The sequence below is a fragment of the Mustela nigripes genome, chromosome 5, assembly GCF_022355385.1.
Source record: "Mustela nigripes isolate SB6536 chromosome 5, MUSNIG.SB6536, whole genome shotgun sequence".
In the NCBI taxonomy this organism is placed as follows: domain Eukaryota; kingdom Metazoa; phylum Chordata; class Mammalia; order Carnivora; family Mustelidae; genus Mustela; species Mustela nigripes.
Window position 1 is genome coordinate 100,264,048 of NC_081561.1, and position 20,960 is coordinate 100,285,007.

A 20,960-nucleotide genomic window follows, 5' to 3' on the forward strand; every position below is an offset into this window, starting at 1 on the left:
CTCTCTGCCTGCCTCTCTGCCTACTTGTGATCTCTCTCTGCGTTAAATATATAAATAAATAAATCTGTAGTTTATGAAAAGCTGAAATGTTAAGGTTTTTTTTCTTCTCACATTCCACTGATACATGGTAGTACTACCACAGACCAAGGAAAGAGCAAGGAAAATCTTTAAAGGTAGCCAGAGAGAAAATAGCAAAGAGGAATAATAAAAAAAAAAGTCTTCTAATCCATATTCTGTGGTAACTCAAAATGATACAAAGTATCACCATGCAGGCAAAAAGCATGATGAACTTTTCTTTCCATTACCAACTTATTCCCAATTTTGCAGCAATGACAAAATATTCAAGACTGTCACCAAGGGGAACCGACAAGACAGGACCCTAAACTATGACTGTAATAAGTAGAATTGTTTTGATTAGTCCAGCTTTGCTTTAGTGACTTAAAATTATATGCAAAAACAGAAAAGCAGGTAAAATTGGCATTTTAGTAGAGTTTGTTTTTTAAAATATATAGAACAAATATTTTCCTGAAAATATAAGTGGAAGAAAAAAACATTTATTTTAAACCCTAAAAGTGAAATTAAGTATTTCAAAAAGGTACAAAAATGAAGTACTTGGTAATTAATTCTGTTATCTAAATATGCCAGTTGCATTTCTCTGGTGTGACATAAAACCCAAGATCTTTTTGCCATATTCCCTATATCCATGTCAGCAATATTTACTGACCTGACCATTATGATTTAATACCAATTTGAGTAACCAAATGCTACTATCTGAAAGTTTAGTTTATTGAAAATAAGGCATACTGAAAATAAAACGCACTTGACGTGTAACCCTGATCAAGATGCCAAACCTTTTGATGCCTCGATTTCCTTCTCTATAAAATAAGAATAGCTTATAGACCACTTAAGGTTTTAAAAGAGAAAATAAGTGGAAAATGCCTGGCACACAGTAATTACTTACACAGCAAAGAGAAGTTACTTACTGTCAGTATTCTTGTACTTTATCAGCTACCATAGAGCTACTGGACAATGTGGTGAAAGAATAATGTAATACATTCCCCTTACTTTATAGACATGCAAGTTTTCAAGAGAGGATGGACGTCCCCCTGTAGGTTAAGCACCTGTAATGTTTTACCTTCCCCTTCTTTAAAGAAAACTATTCTGCCCCTAGTTTAAGTTTCTAAGTGCAAAGATAAAATATACTCGAGTATCTCAAATCCTTTCTTGTTTTAATAGTTGTTCTTTATATACAGATTACCTATAGATATCATTATGTAATGAAGACACTCATATGCTAAAAAACAAAACAAAACAAAACATCCATGATTGTCTGCCACACAAGTATTACAAAGGATATGTTTGGAAAGGTCAGAGGAAACAAACCAGAATACATCACAGAGACAAAAAGATGAAATCATAAACGAGAAGGTGATAAAGATTAGGTAAGAAAGTCTACCATCTGTTCAACTGGAGTCCCAAAAGGGAGAGAATAGAGCAAAGATGATATTTTAAAAGGTAATAGCTGAGAATTTTCCAATGGCAGGAAAAGACATTACAGATTCAAGAAACCCAATGGATCTCAAACAAGATAAATTAAAAAACAAAACAAAACACCAACACCAAGACATATCACAGACAAACTATAGAAAACCAGCAAGAGGTCACCTTCTATGCAGCAAGTTAGGAGATTTAAACCCACATCTACCAATAATTACATATATAGGACAAACTGCTCTACATAAAACACAAAGATTGTCATACTGTATTTTTTAAAAAATCACTTCTATGCTATTTTTAGGATACGGAAAATAGGACAAAAAGAAAGTTTAAAACAGTGAGAAAAGGTCTATTATATTAAGCAAAAGGCAAAACTATAATGTTGATGATCAGTATCAGTATAACAACTATCCAAAAAATAAATAAATAGATTTGGATAGGTGGAAGAAGGAGAATTAACACTCCTGGATAGGCAAAAGAGTGGGGGTGGGAGAAGACGCTATGACTAAAATATGAAAGTCTCTGAAAATGAAAAGTTTAGACTCATGCAAGCAGAAGTATGACACCATTAAAATATCTTAACCTCTTTTTACTTGAGCAGAACACCACCACAGCAAAGGTAGAATTAAATAAGATTACTATTACAGTGTTGTAGATATGACCTGAATGGGAAAGAAGACACTGAAAGCAAGAAGGTTGGTTCGGAAGATAATCCAGGTAAGACAAGAGCCTGGTAGTAGAAGAGGTAAGAAATGAATCTAGAAGGCATTTCAAGAGGAAGACCTATCTACAGCAATTTTCCTTTGAAATTTTAAAGGCAAAAAAATGCACTACGCTTTATTAAAAAAACAAAACAAAACAAAACAAAACAAAAAAACACACAAAAAAAACCAACCAAACTATTTTTATTTTCCACCATAACTAATCTGTAATATGGTACATAGTCGTTCACAAAAATCAATCTAATAAATTTTAGGGAACAATTTTTTGTAAAAGTAATATATCAAAGAACAAGTTGACTTACATTTGGTATAGTATGTATAATCCAGAATTATACATTATGACTTCTTCACTATTAAGATTACTGACACAGTAAAAAAAAACTGATAGCTTTTTCCTCTTTGAATGCTAATGCACAGAATATGAAATTCTCTTTAGCTAAAACATTTTTGTTTTCATAAGCTCCTTATTAAGAGGAAATCAACTTGGTAATGAACTCACCAATGCTGGGTGGGCTACCATAGTTAATTGGTGACTCAGGTGGTCTTCCACAATGCAATGCAGCCAGAGCAGATCCTTTCCACACAACATGCTTGCAGCCTATTAAACACACATATTTTTATGGATCCAAAATAGGACATACACACAAAAAATGATGTCTAAATCCTACTAGAAATTTTTCATACTTTTATTTGTGCGCAGCAAGGACTGTCTTCCAGCTCCCAATAAAGTTTGTACTCCAGGAACGCTTTGTGGAATTTCTTGTTCAAGAAGAGGTCCTAGCCGATGACATATTTGCAGCAAGTGATCAGGTGCTAAATGTCTGTAATACTTCACCTATTATGTGAAAGACATAAAATACTTGCTAAATAAGATAGTTCTTTGTGTCAAATAAAATATACCTTAAAAAACAGAGCAATTTGTTCTGTCTAGTCAACACTTCCTTTTACTTGAGGTAAAAGTTCAAGTTTATTCTGTGCAACCATTTGACTCACAAAAAAAAATAGTTATCCCAACCACCGTTTAATTCATTGAGAAACAATGCTAAAGAATTAATATAACTAAATATAGCCAAGTTATAAATGAGCAGATTCTAGTCAATGCAAATACTGAACAAAGAAAAAATATATAGCATTACAACCTAAAATGATTATGTTGTAGTTTAACAGGTTAATTTTCAAAAACTTCAAACAAAAGTCATCCAACTGTAAAATATAACTAATATTTTGGATCTTTGATGTTATAAAGAATATCTCCAGAATAATTAAGGATAAAAAGACCTTGATAGTTCATGTTCATCACAAAATTTCAAAACACTTATATGGCCTCTATGAGCAATTTTGTAATTTATTCACAAAAAACCTTAAAGAGAAAGGCCAAATTCCAAATATTAATTTAAATAAGTTTAACTATAAAATAAATCTACCTACTAGAAAAAGTCTGGGCACTTCTGGAACAACTTCAAAACACTGCTTAAATTTATGCTAGCATTTGAAAGCAAGATTATGAAATTCTACTATTTTTATTTTCCATCCTAAAAGTCGTTTCACAAAATCTAAAGAGAATTAGAGGAAAAAAATATTTTATCAATTTATAGTTAGATTATCAAGTTATAAAAAATTTCTCAATGTACTATCTAAATATTTTAGTTCAACTATTCTCAAAGTGAGTTCTAGGAACCCCTAGAAGGTTCCTGAGGTAAAAATCATGAATACTACTAAAATGTTATATTGCTTTTTCACTCTTTCATGAGTGCATGGTGGATTTTTCAGGGGGCCACATGACATGTGATATCACAAAAGACTAAATGACGTAGCAGATAAAAGAATTTAAACGCTTCCCAAAATGTAAAACAATGCCACTTTTCATAAATTTGTTTTGTTTTGGAAAATAATTGCTTCCAAAAAAAACGTTACTTATATTAAACATGAAATGAGTTTTCATTTCAGTATTTTAAAACTTGTTTTAATTTTTAAATAATAAATACAAAGATTATAATCCATGTAAACAAAGAAAATTCATTAATTTTTATTAATATAAAGGAGTTTTAAGGCCAGGTGTTTGAGAACTGCTACTCAAGGTCACATGGAAATGGCAATTTTAGTATGAATTCCTCCTAAGATTGATTTGGGGAAGGAAGTGAAGGGTTAAATTCTCTCATTCCATCTTGCAGTATCTGTTATACTCTACCAACAGAAGAACATGAAAGGTATTTTTTTAAAAAGTTGGCTAACATTCATCCTTCTAAGCTGAAGCCAATTAAGAGAAACTAATCTTACTTTTTATCATAATACATTCCTGTCATGAAGACAACATGGAGCCATATTGCCACACTGATAATTTAATACAACACAAATGTAGCATACAGTAGTGTTAGTGGAATGAATACTTTAGTAAAGAGGTTCTAATATAAATTATATATACTATATTATATGCCTCTGAAAAATCCTGAGATAAATCTATTTGATTTTAATATAATTTCCGAAACTTGTTAAGCTATGGGTTCCCTTTTCCCCTAATATCATCATCTTAATGCAAAACATATTCTTTCAAACACTAGTATGATTAGCGCTAAGAAAAAAGCATTTAGAAGAAAATTTACCAAATTAAGAATTTTTTAAATTTTATTTATACTTTTCTCCAATCTTCCCTAAAATAATTTACTTAAAAATAAAATTTAAAGGAAAACTACAATATTTATAGGGTCCCTTCTAGTTCTTGTATGTTATTATTCTAGTGTGATTTCTTTACATTGATCTAAGTTCCTTTCAAAAATTTTACTTTCACCATAAGGTTCATTATTTATTAACTTTAGTTTTGTGATTATCCTGTTTTAGGGTCTTTTTGTAAAATACATTTCAGCTAGCGAACCTGAAAATCCTTATTGGGGAATCCTTATTGAAGAATTCATAAAATATTACGAATCTACTTTTTCAGACTTAAGTCTTTCGTTGGTGATTTAGTATATTTTTCAAAATCGACTTTTACTTTAAAGTTAGAAGAAATACTTTCAGTTCTTAAAATCCTCAGGCTTTCTGGCTTTTGAGACTTTCTATAACCTGATCCCTCTGCTGGAAACCTTTTCTTACCTGTCCACCTCCCCACTTTATTCTCCTTCATGTCTCAGTCTATACCTCACTGCCCTCCATGACCTATAATAAGACCTCTGTCCCTTTTTGGACACCCTATCTTTTTGTTTCCATGGCACATTATACTCCTTCCCAAAACGTTCTTTTACCCCCACTCATCAGGGCTCTGTGATACTTTTATCATATTAATTGTTTTTAATATATTTTTACATCTAAGACTCACTGGGAATCTAATGATAGTTACAATCCTCTGCCTAAAAAACACAGATACAGGCCCTAACTCTGTCTTGTCATTTTGGAGGTTCCTGAGACCCCTGCAGTATCCTAAGATTGCCAATTTACTTGTCCATGACCTATATTAGAAGACATGGGATTAGATCTTATTTACCTGTCTACCCAGCACCTAATGTAGTACTTGTAGTTAAATATTTGTTAGGTAAGTGAACACATGACAATATGCAGTAACTACTGACTTTTCCTATTCTATCTAGCCATTAAACTGTGAAGTTCTTAAGGTCCAGGATCCCAGAGCCCAGTTCCACACTCTATTTCCTCTCACTCAATACGTTTTCCTTGAACAGTTATTATACCAATGATTCCCAAATTTGCATCTATAATCTATACTTGCATATCAAACTTCTTTAAGCAACTCTTTTTGGAGTCCCAAAACCTCCTGAACTCAATATATGCAAAAATGAACTCATAATCTTGTCAACATCCCCCACTCCCAAAATATACCCTACCTTGACAAACGACACCACCATCCATCCAGCCTCAAACCAAGAAGTCACATTTTTTTACATTGCCTATTATTCCCTTCCACATCATTCTTAACATCCGAGTAGTCACCAAGTTCAACTGATATTCCCTTCCAATACTTAAACTCTTCTACCTCTATAATAATGATCCAATTCCAAATCATCTTTGCAATAAACTCCCATTTTTTCCACATCCACTCATACCTCCTACACCTCATTCTATATATATATATATATATATATATATATATATATATAAAATCTCTTCTATTCCAATCTGTTCTCTATATTGCAATCATAATGCCCTTTCTAAAACCTTTATCCGGTGAAGTCATCCCTACGTAAAACACTTCAGAGACTTTCCTTGCTCTTTGGCCATCCAATTCCTTAACATGGTCTACAAATCCTGAAAGGCATGTATGGTCCACTTGTACTTTGCTCCATATGGCACATTCCCAACCCTACATGCTCTAGCCCCTACTTTTCATATTTAGACATCCTGGCCTGCCTTCAGGTTCTTTACCTACACTCTCTGTCAGGATTTTCCCATGCGGTACACTCTCTACCTTTCTCCACATCTCCTTGCCCAAACAACTCTTTTATTGTGCTTCAGATCTTCCTTCCAGTGTAACCACCTTTTCCCTATACTTTACCTCTTGGTGACTTTTCCGTAACATGTACCAGTTTATGATTATATATTTAAAAGTTTAATGATTTGATGCTTTTCTTCTTAACTTCACCATTAACTAGAAGAGAGTAAGAACGACGTTTTTTAAAATTTAATGCTTTTTTTCTTAACTTCACCATTAACTAGTAAGAACCAGGTGTTCTTTTGGTCCCAGCTGCATCACATACACACATTCATATATACACACTCACCTACCCACCCATCCATTCAATACACACTTTAACAACAACAACAATAACAAAAAACACTGATGAAGACTTTCTTTTGCTACCTTTTAAAACACTATTCTTAATGAATATTATCTATTCAGATAGATATCATCTATATCTATCTATATTATCTTAACTATTCTTAATGAATATTATCCACATCACTATGATCAATAGAATGTAGCAACAAAAATTTTAAGAAAATGAAATGGTTCAAAAAAGGTTAAAATGGTTCATTTATGGCTTTACATGTATAATCTTTAACTTCCAAAGCAGTAAGAATACCATATCTTTAATATTCACTTAAGATTTTTAGTTTCAATGGACTTTCATTTGTTTATGCTAATAAATAACAAAAGGAAATGAAAATTACAAGGGAAGTCAGAAGTGATATTGTAATAAAGCCCCTTATCCAAAACATCTGTATTTGGATTCTCGGTAATTGTTGTACACTATTACTTGGAAAAAACAAAACAACATCCTCGATTCTAATATACTGATTACTTTCCATGACCAGTGGTGCTTTAAATTTCTTAAGATATTCAACACATAAAAAGTATGACCAAATTATTATAAAGTTAACCCTGATAAATCTTAACAACACTATCATAGCTAACATATACTGACTGCACTCTAAATGCTGTCGTGTTGTAAGTTATAATATAAAAGTTCAGCTCATTATTTTAACAATCCTAAGAGATCTGAACTAATACTATTATTTCCATTAATAAATTATCACGCAGTAAAATAAAACAAGGTTCCTAAGATCACACACATTTAGTGGATGGTGGAGGTAGGAGTCAAACCAAGACAGTATATGTAACTCCAGTCCTCATTCACACTGCCATAGTACCTATTGCCTTAAATATATACATTTATATGTATATATATTTCAATATTGAAGCTAAAAAAATACTTTGAACAGTTTTCAACAAAGACATTAAACTGAGACAGAAAAAGGAACATTCTAAAGTTCATTTTCACTACTAAGCAAACTGCACGAAAGCACAAATTCCTACAGGTAAAGGATACCTATAGGTAAAATAGCTAAGGATAGAAAATAAAACTACAGTAATAGTGTGACAAGCCTAAATAGTCTCTCCCACGATGGCTAAAGGAAATCAGTATGATCAACCCTACCTTTCTCAGTATTTCTAAGATTAAAATTTTAAACTCAAAGTTAGAAGTAAGGTTTAAACAGATTAAACAATCAAAGGATTAATACCACAAAATTTGATTATTCTTAAAAAATAAGAATAATGTATATTTATCAGTTGTGCTCCAGTTTTTAAATTTTCATAAACATTTCCTCTTCTCTCCCATTCAAGATACATGAGCCTGTTTTATGGATGCAAATTCTGATGCGATCCCATGGAGATTCACTCCTACACCAGGGGGTTAGTCAGTCAGAGCTTTGCTAAAATTTCTCATAACCCCACCCCCACCTCCAATCCCTTTTAAGAATCATTTGATATGGTAACAAGTCTTTGGGTTAACTGTCCATAATTAATGGTTAAAGTTAAAACCTGAATTATAGGTATTTCTTTGTAAATATGTTATGATATCTATTGCAGAGGTCAGCAGACATTTTCTTTTCTTTTTTTTTTTAAAGATTTTATTTATTTATTTGACAGAGAGAGATTACAAGTAGGCAGAGAAAGAGAGAGGAGGAAGCAGGCTCCCTGCTGAGCAGAGACCCAGGACCCTGAGATCATGACCTGAGCCTGAGCCGAAGGCAGCGGCTTAACCCACTGAGCCACCCAGGCGCCCCCAGCAGACATTTTCTATGGTAAGTATTTTAGGCCTCTTAGAGACAACTATCTGTCGTACATACATACTTTTACCAACTCCTTAAAAACGTAGTAACTTTAGCTTCAGGGCCTTAAAAAAAGTTTCCTACACAAATTACCTGCAGCAACCATAGTTTACCATTCCTATCTAAACAATTGGCTCTATCAATATTTCCAGTAGCAGGGGTAACAGAATTCTGTGAAAGACATAACTCTGTTCATGACTTCTCCATCTTGGTCCAAATCATAAACCTATATCACTCTTTTCTCAGGCTGATAAAAAACATTTCTAGAATTATCAATTACAATTTGAACAACAGGATCCTCTTCTGAAAATGTGAATTACAGCAAGAAAGGAACAAGAAAAGACTGAGTGCGATCTTTGAGTAGTTTACTTTCCTGCATCTTCAGTTAAAACAATCTGCTGCTGCTTGCTTCGCTACTTCATATAAACAGTGGTTCTTCCCGTCCAAGAGAAATTTGCCATTGTCAATGTAAATTACTGTTAAAAGGTAAATTTTATCAGTGAGGGGAAACATAAAAAATATGGAAGCCACTGCATTCCACCAGACATCCTGTCATTAAGAACTCCTACTCAATTTTTAAAGAAAAGGTCAGTAGTTTGAGAGCTCTCAAGTCAAACAGTCTAGGTTTAAACTTGCTGAATGCGGGGGAAAACATTTACTCTACTACTCAATATCCTATTCTACAAGACTGAGACTGCCAAGAAGTCACCACCTTGGGAGGTACTCATAGTAAGTGACATAGGAGTTGGCTGTCACTTTTTTTTTTTAAAGGATTTTATTTATTTATTTGACAGACAGAGATCACAACTAGGCAGAGAAAGAGAGGAGGAAGCAGGCTGCCAATGGAGCAGAGAGCCCGATGTGGGGCTCCATCCCAAGACCCAGGGATCATGACCTGAGCCAAAGGCAGAGGCTTTAACCCACTAAGCCACCCAGGCGTCCCAGCTGATTTACCTGTGCGATCTAGAAATGCCAGTCCTTTTAGCATATAACTAAGAAGTTCCTATGAAAATAAGATCCACCAAATATCTGATACTACTACGTCCTGAACACCTGATTGGTTCTAAAAATGTCAGTTTTTCATATCTGTTTTCTCTAATTTGTTCAGATCTGAAAGGCTAGTTACTTCGCTCCACTACAGTTCTGAGTTCTAAAAAGTCAGCTAAATGGAATACAATTATTATTATTATTATTTTATTTATTTACTTGACAGAGATCACAAGTAGGCAGAGAGGCTGGCAGAGAGAGAGAGGAAGGGAAGCAGGCTCCCCCTGCTGAGCAGAGGGCCCCATGCGGAGCTTGATCCCAGGACCCTGGGATCATGACCTGAGCCAAAGGCAGAGGCTTTAACCCAGTGAGCCACCCAGGTGACCCTGGAATACAATTATTTTTACAACTATCCTAATGTAATAAACAAAACCACAAATTTCAAAAACCTTTTTTATTAGTCATTTCTAAGCCTATTTTTAAAACCAGATCTCAAATTCTCAAAACCTTCAACCTGTAATTATAAGTCTCTTATCATTGTTACAAAGTAAATGTTAAAATTACCTCTACAATCTTTAAAAGGAAGTTTACATTTTCTGAGCATTTTTAAAAAACTTTAATAGTTTTCCACATAGAAAAATTACAGAATACTTTACTTTGTGCTAAGCAGTCTCAAAATGTATCCTCACAAGCAAGTAAGTTTGAGTTTTCCCCATTTCATAGGTAAAGAAAACTGAAATCCAAAGGTTATAGTCTTTCCAAAGTCATACATTTAGAAAGTAGGAGAAATTAATATTCCAAGCCCAGGTGTCCTGATTCCAAGGTTACTGTTATTCTCATTACATTATAATTTCCTTCTCAAAACTTTAGTCCCTACCCCACTATCACACAGGTCTTATAATTACACACTTAACAGGACCTACATAACCATTTTGCAAGTAAAAAACCTCTAACTATTCTCAGAAGGGCTCTTATGTGCCTAAGATTTCCCTTTAATTAGAAAAATAATAAAATTAATATAGAATCTTATTAAATTTCAAAATTAATCTTGGTGGTCTATTTACTCTTAATTTTCAACAAACATGCTTGAAAGACTGTCATCTATTCACAATTTAGTCAACCACCTAAGAATTCATTTAGATAGTAAATGGGCAAATATGATCAATTATCAAAACAAATGTGTCTTTTAAAGAATATCCACAGTGCTCTTCCAGATTTTATTCATTACAATCTGACTATATTTTGCTACCAAAAAAAAAAAAAAAAAAAGCAGCACCTGGGTGGCTCAGTGGGTTAAACGTCTGTCTTCAGCTAGGGGTGAGGTTCCCACGCTCAGCAGAGGGCCTGCTTCACCCTCTCCCTCTACCCCTCCACCCTCTATGCTCGTGCTCTCTCCTTGCTCACTCTCAAATAAATAAATAAAATCTTAAAGAACAAAAACAAAAACCTCTATCCAGAATTCAGGTTTTCACAAACCACAAAAGATACTCTATAAAAATTAACTTAAAACACTACAAAATAACAAAATTTAACTTTTTAAAACAACAAATTTTGAAGTTTTGTTTTTAAACCAAATCATATTTTCTAAGCAAAATTTGTGCAGTAAGAAATCCTCTTCAAAACATTATTTACTAAAATAAAAAATCCAAATAGATTGTTGGCAAAATTTGTCTATCGATTTCAAGATGGAAAATTCTTAAACTGTTTATTCTTAAAATGCCAATATAAATACTCTTAAGATAATGACCAGTTTCATTTTTAGTAATGTTTCGGTTTCAAACAGTACACTCAAAATATCTAATACCACACATACAATGGCAGTGAAGTTGTTTTAAAAAATGTGTATTTCGTATGTGACATGGTGAGTGCTGTGAAGTATATAAGCCTGATGATTCACAGACCTGTACCCCTGGAGCAAACAGTACATTATATGTTAATAAAAATAATTTTTTAAAAATGTGTATTTCTCTGAGTTGCTTACAATTTATTTCCTCACCCAAAATCTAAACCACAATCAAATGGCACAAGCTAAATATTTCTTACATTTATATCATAACCTCTCCCAAGAGACTATGTGCCTCTTCTCTGTCCCTGATAGAGACCAAATGGGTCATGCCACCATGACCACAGGCCATCTGGAGTCTAAAATACATGCTTCTTTATGTGCTTTCTTGATAGTAGGCTGCTATTATCCATGCTACCACAAATAACCTAAGCTTTACACAACAAATCTCATTCCTTTTACAATTTAATTTTAACTTAAGAAGGTACATTCGATTATGTTGCTAACTACATTTTCTTAGTATCAAAAAATTCTCCAACCATCCTTTTCCTAATCTATAATCCCTGAGCTCAAACAGGCTGCATCTGGGTATGTAAGGCATGATGACTGCCTTTTCTATAGTGACCAAAGGTTCTCACATATTTCACTCTTCTATAATATAACTTTGATTTTTTAGCACACTGAATTCTCAAATTCCATACGGAAAAGAGGTATTACCATTTTCTCCAATCTATTATAAAATACTTAACAACTTTCTATATTCCATATACTCGGTAACATATATTTATTCATTCCATAATTATTAATTTTCACAAATTACTACTAATTGTACTTCTAAGATGTCCTCTCACAAAATAAAAATTGATCACCTTTACACATTTTAAATTTAGCTCTAAAATGTTAAACTTGGTTCCTATTATATTATAGCCCTTTTTACTTTTAGATGTAATTACAAAAGCCACTTAAATATCTTAACAGAAAAATACTCAAAATGAAAAAAAAACCCAGAAAAGAAAAATACTCTCATTTTAATGCCTGACTTTCTTGAATTCAATTAAAGTTCATTAAAATGATTACACTTAGTACTCTCTTAATTTCCATTTTGCTTAATATTACAAATACCTTTCTGTCAATTCAGAAATTTATACAATATGAACCAGTATTTCTTGTCCAGAACAAGTTGTCTAGGATACAATTTTACTTGTTACAATTCTGTAGTGACATGATAGATAACTACAAAATTTGGGAAAAAGAAAAATGACGCCAGAAGACTAGAGAAGTTTCTAGATTAAAAAAACCTAAAACTCACAGTCTGACAAAGAAATTGAGTGGATTAAAAAAATGGCATTCACAGGATTTATTTAACCTAGTGCTCATTTAAATATTATTCAAAAAGTCTGTATTAAGCTGTTTAAAACATAAGACAAAACATCTCCTGACAATTTCAAAAACACAAACTATCATGAGGAGTTTAAAGTTATACAAATCTCTGAACAGAAGGAGACAGAAGCAAGAGCCAAGCTCCATTCACATATTCCTAAATGTCATCTGATTACCAAAAGATACAAAAGCTTTATGTATTCTCTAATCTTGGATATTTCAACCATCCAAACATTTCTTAATGTTAATTAGTCCACAAAACAGTCATAGAACCACTATATAGACCACCAATTTTTTTCTAGAATTCTACCTACAATGCTTTAAAATTTATTTATTTTTGGTATTTATTACATATTTTTCTTTGTATCTTAGGCTTACTTATTTCATCCTTGGACCTATAACACAATTATACTATCAGTAACTTCTGAAGGCTTAAGGCAGTCTTTTTTATGCTGTAGCTGCTATGTTCAGAAAATTACGCACACTTGTTTCTGAAATAAAACTGTTTTTCTTAAACTTTCAGGCATTAATAAAGCTATAACTGGAAACTTTACTACCATGACTAAAGTTCTAATAATAGCAAACACAAACCCTTACATAGTACTTCATTTGTGCCAGTTATCACTCACAGTATCCTACAAAATAGGGGCCATTAGCCCAATTTACAGACTAGGATAACAGACTCCTGCAGTACTATACTGCCTCATAACAGTCATGTAAAATACCACTGTGTAGTTATTGATGGGATAATCCAACTCCCCCTTATGTTCAAGAACTTTAAAATTACTGAGGAGTACAAAGAATTTAACAGGTATTTATTTCATTTAAAAATCTTTGTAAATGCTTCAAACTTCTTAAAATAATGGCACATACCAGTAGAACAACTGCATGGATAAGAAAAGATGCTTTGCCCAATTCAGCCCTTCAGCATGTACCATTTTCCTAACACATAATGTTGTTCTTGTATTGTTCATTGTAAGGATTATGAGATATTAAAGCCCTACCTTGGAGACTACCAAGCCAAGCTTACCATTTTACCGATATTCTATTAAAAAAGGAAATGAATTCTACGCACATTATTTGTCACCCCCCCCCCCGTCTCAAAATTTTCTCGGTTAGGTTTTAAAAACACCATATGATCTATCTTTAATATAAGACAGCAACACCTCATTCAAAAACTTATTTTTCTCTTAAAACTTTTTCCCTAACTTTCCATTAATCAGTATACTCTCAATACATGCACACTTAAGATATATACTTAAGTATATCCTATTCAATGTTCTTTTTTTCTGAATTTAAGACCAGCAATAATTTATGAAAACTGGTACTTACACCATGGAGAGAAACATACTAATTAGAGAATAAAGAGGTAGTCTACAGTGTCCCCAAAACATGCATCTACTTCTAAAAAGATATGATATTACAACCTAAGAACAGCATACAATTTTCTAATTTGCATGTTTTCCCCCTATCTACTTTTTTGTGTTTTGAATAATCAAAAACAAAATGAAAGACCTGAGTTTTAGAGACAATTTATCCCTATTTCTAGTTCAAAATCAGATTTTCAGATTAGAAAAATTTCAATTCACTTATTTTACAAATGAGGTAACTGAGACCCAGAGAAATCCCATGACTTGCTTGAAGTAACCCACAAGCTAACTCTTGGCAGGGCTAAAAATCACAGTCCTTATCTCCTGATTCCCATCCTTTCACTTGAATAGATTTTTAGTAAGTAGAATGACTTTACAAAAAGCAAATGCCACTACAAAAATTAAAATAAGAATTATATCATCTTAACAGATTAGCAAAACATGAACCCAATTCAAAAAAAAAAAAAAAAAAAAGCCCTGTAAGCAAGAAATGTAATCAAAATTCTGAATTTAGTAAAAATGCTTAAAAATTCTGCCTCATAAGAATGCAACCACCACTAATTAAGGTGACAACCAGACAGCAAAACTTAATAAACCAACTAAGTTCACTATTCAAACAAATAACAAAACTTTCTCTTTGGTCCAAAAATTAGTAGAGTTTTCCTGTTCTACAAAAAGTTAGCCACCAATGCATGGCTCCATTTAAAAAAATTACAATTCTGATGAAAGCTTATAATATGCCCTCTTGCTTTGAAATCAACTTATATTTAAAAATGTAAAATCTGGGGCACCTGGGTGGCTCAGTGGGTTAAGCCTCTGCCTTCAGCTCAGGTCATGATCTCAGGGTCCAGGGATTGAGCCCCGCATCTGGCTCTCTGCTCAGCAGGGAGCCTGCTTCCCCTTCTCCCTCTGCCTGCCTCTCTGCCTACTTGTGATCTCTCTCTTTCTGTGTCAAATAAATAAATAAAATCTTTAAAAAAAAAATGTAAAATCTAATTAAATATACACCAAAAGAGACAAAAAAATTCAACTTCCTATTAAATTCCATTCACTGTTTAAAAATGTTTTAAATCTTTAGATGGTAATACAATCATGTTTTATCATAACTCTTATCAATCACACTTGAAAGAAGCACATCTTTTCATCTGTAAACCTTTAATAAAACTACTCTTAAAACTCTACATTCCTCTTGATCAAAACTCAATCACTGTGATTTTATTTGTAGGCTGAATCCAGATACTGATCTATGCTTGTTTTTAACTTCCCAAGTACAAATATTATACACCATCCTAAACAGCTATAATTTGTGATTTCCTAAAAAGTCAATCTGACATATAAATTATTCCATTTAAAGTATTATTCAATTTATCAGTTAATGTAGCCAGAAATTTCCGAGAACAGGTAGACATTACTGAAACCACAAACAATGATTATTATTTTATTTAACTCATCAAAACAAACTTAAAATCAATTATTAAGTGAATTCATATTCAACTGAAAGCAACTTAAATGTTTTTTTTAGGTCTTAAGAACTAATTAAGACAATAGAAAACACTATACAAGAGATTTTGCATGTGCTCACCTAGAAATAAAATTTTATGATCCTACTATTAAACAAAAATGTGCTCAGATACCTAGTGTTCCAAAATGTGTTAGAGCTGATTCTCAAAAAGTCAAACTTAAGCCAAATACCCACACACCTAGATATATAGTTTGGTGGATATAAAAGTACTCCGAAATATGTCTTGTATCCAGTAGACACAGGCTGACTAACTTGCTAAATGAATAAAAAGATAAAATGAACTAGAGAACTCTAAACTTTAATGAGAATTCTTAACTGTCTAAGGAGTATTGCCAACATGACTATTCCAGTAAAAAGGTGAAAACGCTCCAAGCAAGAAAATCCACTTCCATGCAAAATAGATGGCTTTTGAAAACATAATACTAATGAAGACACTACTTATTTTCCTAAGTCTGATAAAAACAGGAAATATGAATTTTATTATTATCTGAGAGATGAGAAACCACCCCCCCAAATTAAAAATAAACCTGGTACCCCTGTTTTTACTACAGAAAACAAAATGATAGTCCTACAAACATCAGACATTCCCATAATTTGACAAGACACCATTAGTGGCTCATTTAAAAAATATATTACTAAGAGTTTCCAAGGTAAGAAAACATAGCAATCTTCAATGACAGGGTTTTGTGGGTTTTTATGAGATGCAAAGATGAGTTTTGTAAAAGGAAATGCAAAAAAGTTTTATAAAATCTGTCCAATTCTTAAAAACGGAATGTTATAATCTCTATCATTTTTTCAAGTAAGAAGGAAGACACTGAATCCACTTAAGGATTCTGTCAAATATTTACCCCCGCCAACTAAACATTGCAGGTACTTAATCTTAAGAGTTTATTTCAAACTCCATTCATTATAGCAAAGTAAATGAAACTAGGCTAATTACTACTTGAAAACTAACAAAGTTGGAAACAAACGCCGTTAAGTTTCCACTGGATTTCCTAAACCTGGTTCCCTTATTTCAATCAACATCTGTGAGCACTTAACAACCCACATTAAATCATAAAAGATTTAGACCGAAAGTTAGAGGTTCTATATCCAAACGGAACAAAAGCCATCAAAATCATGTCATGCCTTCACCTCACAGACGACATTCAATTCTCAAGTAGCCGGACTTCCCAATCGTTTCACAATCCTTCATGAAGTAAAATTATTTGTTAAAACTACCTCAAAACATCAGTTCCGAATCAGCTGCACCGCACAGATTAAGTGCTCCCCGCTCCCCTACTCCCTCACCCCTACCCCCCTCCCCCGTCCCCTGGCCTTGCCACTGCTCTAACTGCCCAACACACACATATTCATACAAACAACCCAAATAAATCTGGGAGACAAGATTATGGAAAATATAAGTACCGAATACAAATACGTTACTTTCCCAGTCCACTAACAGGTCCACTTCCAGAAGACAATTCTTAGACATTACTACACATACTCACTTTGAAAACCCACAAAATTAAGAATCAGGTATTTTTCAAGCTATTAAACACAATATATTCCAATATAAACTGAAAAACTTTTACTTGTCCGGTTCCGCACCACAATAAATAAAAGGGTAAAAACCAAAACTTTTCAGTGGCCTCCAGTAACAGTTTTTAACTGAAGCAGCAGCATAATAACAAGAGAATTAGCAAAATTAGAAAAAGTCTGTTAAACTTCTGGCTTTTAGAGTGTTACAGGCTTTTACACTTCTGCGAATGTGTTCTGGTAAAAGCAAGATGAGCCTCTGGCCAACTACCATCATACAGCTGAACCCCTCAAACAAAAACCGTAAAGCTCAAAATTTAAGAAAAGCAAAAGAATCGAAAGAGAAAAAAAAAAAAAAAAAAAAAAAACGCCTTGCTATGGTTCCGCAGTGGCTGAATAGCCTGCTTGTGAAATGCTAATGCCACTTCGGAGCAGTTAGTCACCAGCTATTGTGTGGGGCAGGAGAAAGCCGAGCCGACCGCGCGTGCAGAGCGAGCAGGCGAGCGAGCAAGCGCGCCCTCCTTCCTCGCGCCGCTCCCGCTGCCGCCGCCTCGCGCGCGCCCCCGCGCCCGCACGGACGCGCGCGCCGGCCCCTCCTCCTCCGGCCTTGCACTGCACAACACTCATGACGTATCTTTATTTCTAGCACATTAACAAAATATCACAAATAAATTGTCGGCAGCCCCTGCGGCCTCGGGGTGCGGGTCCCCCCGACCACTGCCCCCTGAAGCCCCCGCGCCGGCCTCCCAACCCTCCCCGTGGCCTTTGGAGCTTTCACGTTCTGGGGCCAAGTTTTTGTCTCTGTAAAAAATTGCGGGAAATTCAATTTTTATTCGACTCGGGGAAAAGTTTCTTTGCTCCGCGACGTGAATGTCTCACCAGATTCTGGTAGGTCCTGGGATGCTCCTTCCCGGTCCAGTCGGTGCGGCGGGGCAGCAGCTGCGGGGAAAGGACGCCCCGTGAGCCCGGCCCCCAGCCCCGGCCCGCCTGCTCCCCTCCCCCGCCCGCCCCGCGCCCCAGCGGGGACCCCGAGCCCCGCGCCCCGCGCCCCAGCGGCGGCGGTGGCGGCGGCGTGGCCCAGGGACGGCCGCGCGGCGGCGAGACGCGCTGGGCCGCCGCCGCCCTTACCTCCTTCTCGGCCACCTCGCGGATCAGCACCTGCAACAACAAAGCGGGGAGAGCTGAGCCCCGCGCCCCGGGCCGCAGCCCCGCCGCCGCCGCCGCCGCCGCCCTCCCCCACGCCCGCGAGCGGCGAGCGCCGGCTCGGCCCGCGCCGCGCGCCGCCGTACCTGAGCCGCCTGCTGACAGGGTCCATCTTCCAGGAACCGGGCGATGAGGAAGTAGAGCTCTGCGCGGGAGAGGGGGACGGGGAGACACACAGGCTTAGCGGCCGGGCGGCGGGGGGCGGGGGACCGCGGGCGGAATCGCCCGGTGCCAGCGGCCCCAGCAGCCCCCCGACTTACCCGATCGCAGCTCCGAGAGGCCTTTCCTCTCACAAGACATGTTTATGGGTCACTTCAGGGCCGTCGGCGGGACACCCCGCCGCCGAGGGGAAGCGGGGATGGTGCCGCCGCCTGCCCTATAGCTGTCACTGTGTGTTCACGAGCCCAGCCTCGGCTCCACCATTCAAGCAACGGCGGCGGAGGCGGAGGAGGAGGAGGAGGAAACAACAACTCTCAGGCAGCGGCTACGGCCGCCGCCGCCTCCGCCGCGGATCCCTCCGCCGCAGAAAGGAGTCCGCCGCCTTCGCGGCCCGGGCTTGGCCCTGTCCTCGGCCCGCGCCCCCGCCCCCCGGCGCAAAAAAGGAGTGCCTCCGACCCCGCGCCCCAGGGCCCCCACACCCAGTGTGGCGAGACCCCTGCCCCCTCCTCCACGGCCAAAGGTGCGATTTATTTATTTATTTCCAGTCGGAGAAGATGTCGGAGCCGGAGCCGCCGGTTGGCTGAAAGGCGCTTTCTCTGTGGAGGCCGACCGCGGGAGGGAGGGGGCCGGGGATGGCTCCGCGGAGGGATCTGACGCACACGAAGCCGCAGCACAGGCTCTATTCAGCGGCGCTGGCTGGGGCTGAGATGGAAGTTAGTTTCTATGTAGCAGAAATGGGAAACAAATGAAGCAAAACTGCCCAAAGAGGGGAAATGCCCCGAGGATGGGTCTCACTCTCACGCGCGCACACAGACACACACGCAGAGAGCCCTCTCGCGCCGGGCAAACTCGGGATCGCGCTACCCGGCCCGAGTTGAATGATAGTGTTTGGTTTCTGTCTCTTGCCATGTGCATGTGTATAAATGCTGCGGATTGGCATCTGTGTAAGTCTTGTCCTGCGTTATTTCTGCAGCCTATGCAAAGTGTTGTGTAATTTATTGGAGTGCCGAATATTGCAATAGAGGTTCGGCTCTTTTTGTTAAGCACTTGGCGTTTGCAAGCCCGTTATTTGCTGGAGCCACCTCTGCATATATCTTTTATTATTGCCATTGCCTTAAGCATTTTACATTTAAAAATGTTTCTTTATTGTTGTACGGGCAAAGCGAACTCCTGATCTGTACTTCAGATAGTCTTTTTCCTGGTTACAAAAAGGCTAGTGTTGGCTAATTAGGGATTTGGGATTAAAGAACCTTAAAGCTTTTTTAAGTGTTTACAAGAAGGAATAATGTAAGCCTGAGAGAAAGAAAAGAACGCTAATATTTATCTCTAACCGATCTGGAGGTAATTTACTGACAGATCAATAACCCACCGAAGGATACTGAAAGAGTATACTACAGTTTAGCCAAGGTGATTAGTGATTAAATAATTTAAATTATCTGTGTATCTTACAGTTGACTTCGTCATGCTAATTAATGGCTTCTAATTTGAGGTGTAAACCATTCTTGTTTACAGTTAATCACGGGAAGACTTCTTGAAAACTGACGAAAAGAGAAAAAAATTAATCTTTCGTAAATTAGTATGTAATTACCGGTTTTATATGCTAAATCATACATCTGTGTTTTGCTGATGAGGGTAAGGGCCTTGTTTTTTAAAAAACGAATATGGGTGAAATTAATGGAAACAATGGAAAAAGCCATTTGTTAGAAAACAAGGACGCCAAGTGATATTTATCTCCAGATGATTTAAGCACTTTTCAAAAAGACCTGATAGTTGATTTTTTTAAAGGATTGCAGTTTAAAAGGAATTAGGATAGTCGTTCTTTGTTAACATTTAACAAAAGATTCTCCGTTAAAATTTCAGATAATAAACTGCGTTTTATGTATCTGGTCTAAAAAGGTTATTTGTGGGTAAAGGACCTAGAAGCTGGATTCTGGCTTTCTAGATTGTTTCCTCAAGCCTTGTTCCCTCCTAGCTCCTTACATTACTAGTGAGAAATACTTGCTGCAACTGCCTTGGATTGCACTGCAAGACTGCATCCGTGTGATGCCCTATACTAAATATCCAGAAATCAACCTACATGTGTGGAAAAAGAGGGGATAAAAGCCTAAATCTCTTTGGAATGACAGGATGTAAAAATTGCTTTTTAGAACAATCTTAATCAAATAAAAAAAGAGAAGTTACCATGACTTGTCCTATTGCAGCCTGGTTATCAGAGTACTGTTATTTATTGAAATGGCTATCCTTCAAATACTGAAAATATT

The 20,960-nt window shown here is 36.3% G+C and overlaps 1 protein-coding gene and 1 long non-coding RNA gene across 5 annotated transcripts in view; one reads left to right on the forward strand and one right to left on the reverse strand.

Annotated features, from left to right (window-relative positions):
* The window catches only part of PHIP (pleckstrin homology domain interacting protein), a 124,677-nt gene extending 105,505 nt beyond the window's left edge, over positions 1 to 19,172 (reverse strand). For 2 of the 3 annotated variants that reach the window (XM_059400967.1, XM_059400964.1), the window contains exons 1-6: positions 18,801 to 19,170; positions 18,627 to 18,685; positions 18,466 to 18,495; positions 18,217 to 18,276; positions 2,904 to 3,054; positions 2,719 to 2,817 (exon numbers count right to left, since the gene is read on the reverse strand). In XM_059400967.1, coding sequence (XP_059256950.1) covers positions 2,719 to 2,817; positions 2,904 to 3,054; positions 18,217 to 18,276; positions 18,466 to 18,495; positions 18,627 to 18,685; positions 18,801 to 18,840 — 439 coding nt within the window. In that variant the 5' untranslated portion in view covers positions 18,841 to 19,170. Of the gene's footprint in view, positions 1 to 2,718; positions 2,818 to 2,903; positions 3,055 to 18,216; positions 18,277 to 18,465; positions 18,496 to 18,626; positions 18,686 to 18,800 lie in introns of all 3 variants that reach the window. The other variant, XM_059400966.1, reaches the window with a different exon arrangement.
* The window catches only part of LOC132018251 (uncharacterized), a 52,366-nt gene continuing 49,418 nt past the window's right edge, over positions 18,013 to 20,960 (forward strand). The window contains exon 1 of one of the 2 annotated variants that reach the window (XR_009404483.1): positions 18,013 to 18,225. This is a non-coding gene — a long non-coding RNA (uncharacterized LOC132018251). Of the gene's footprint in view, positions 18,226 to 19,365; positions 19,644 to 20,960 lie in introns of those variants that run through there. The other variant, XR_009404484.1, reaches the window with a different exon arrangement.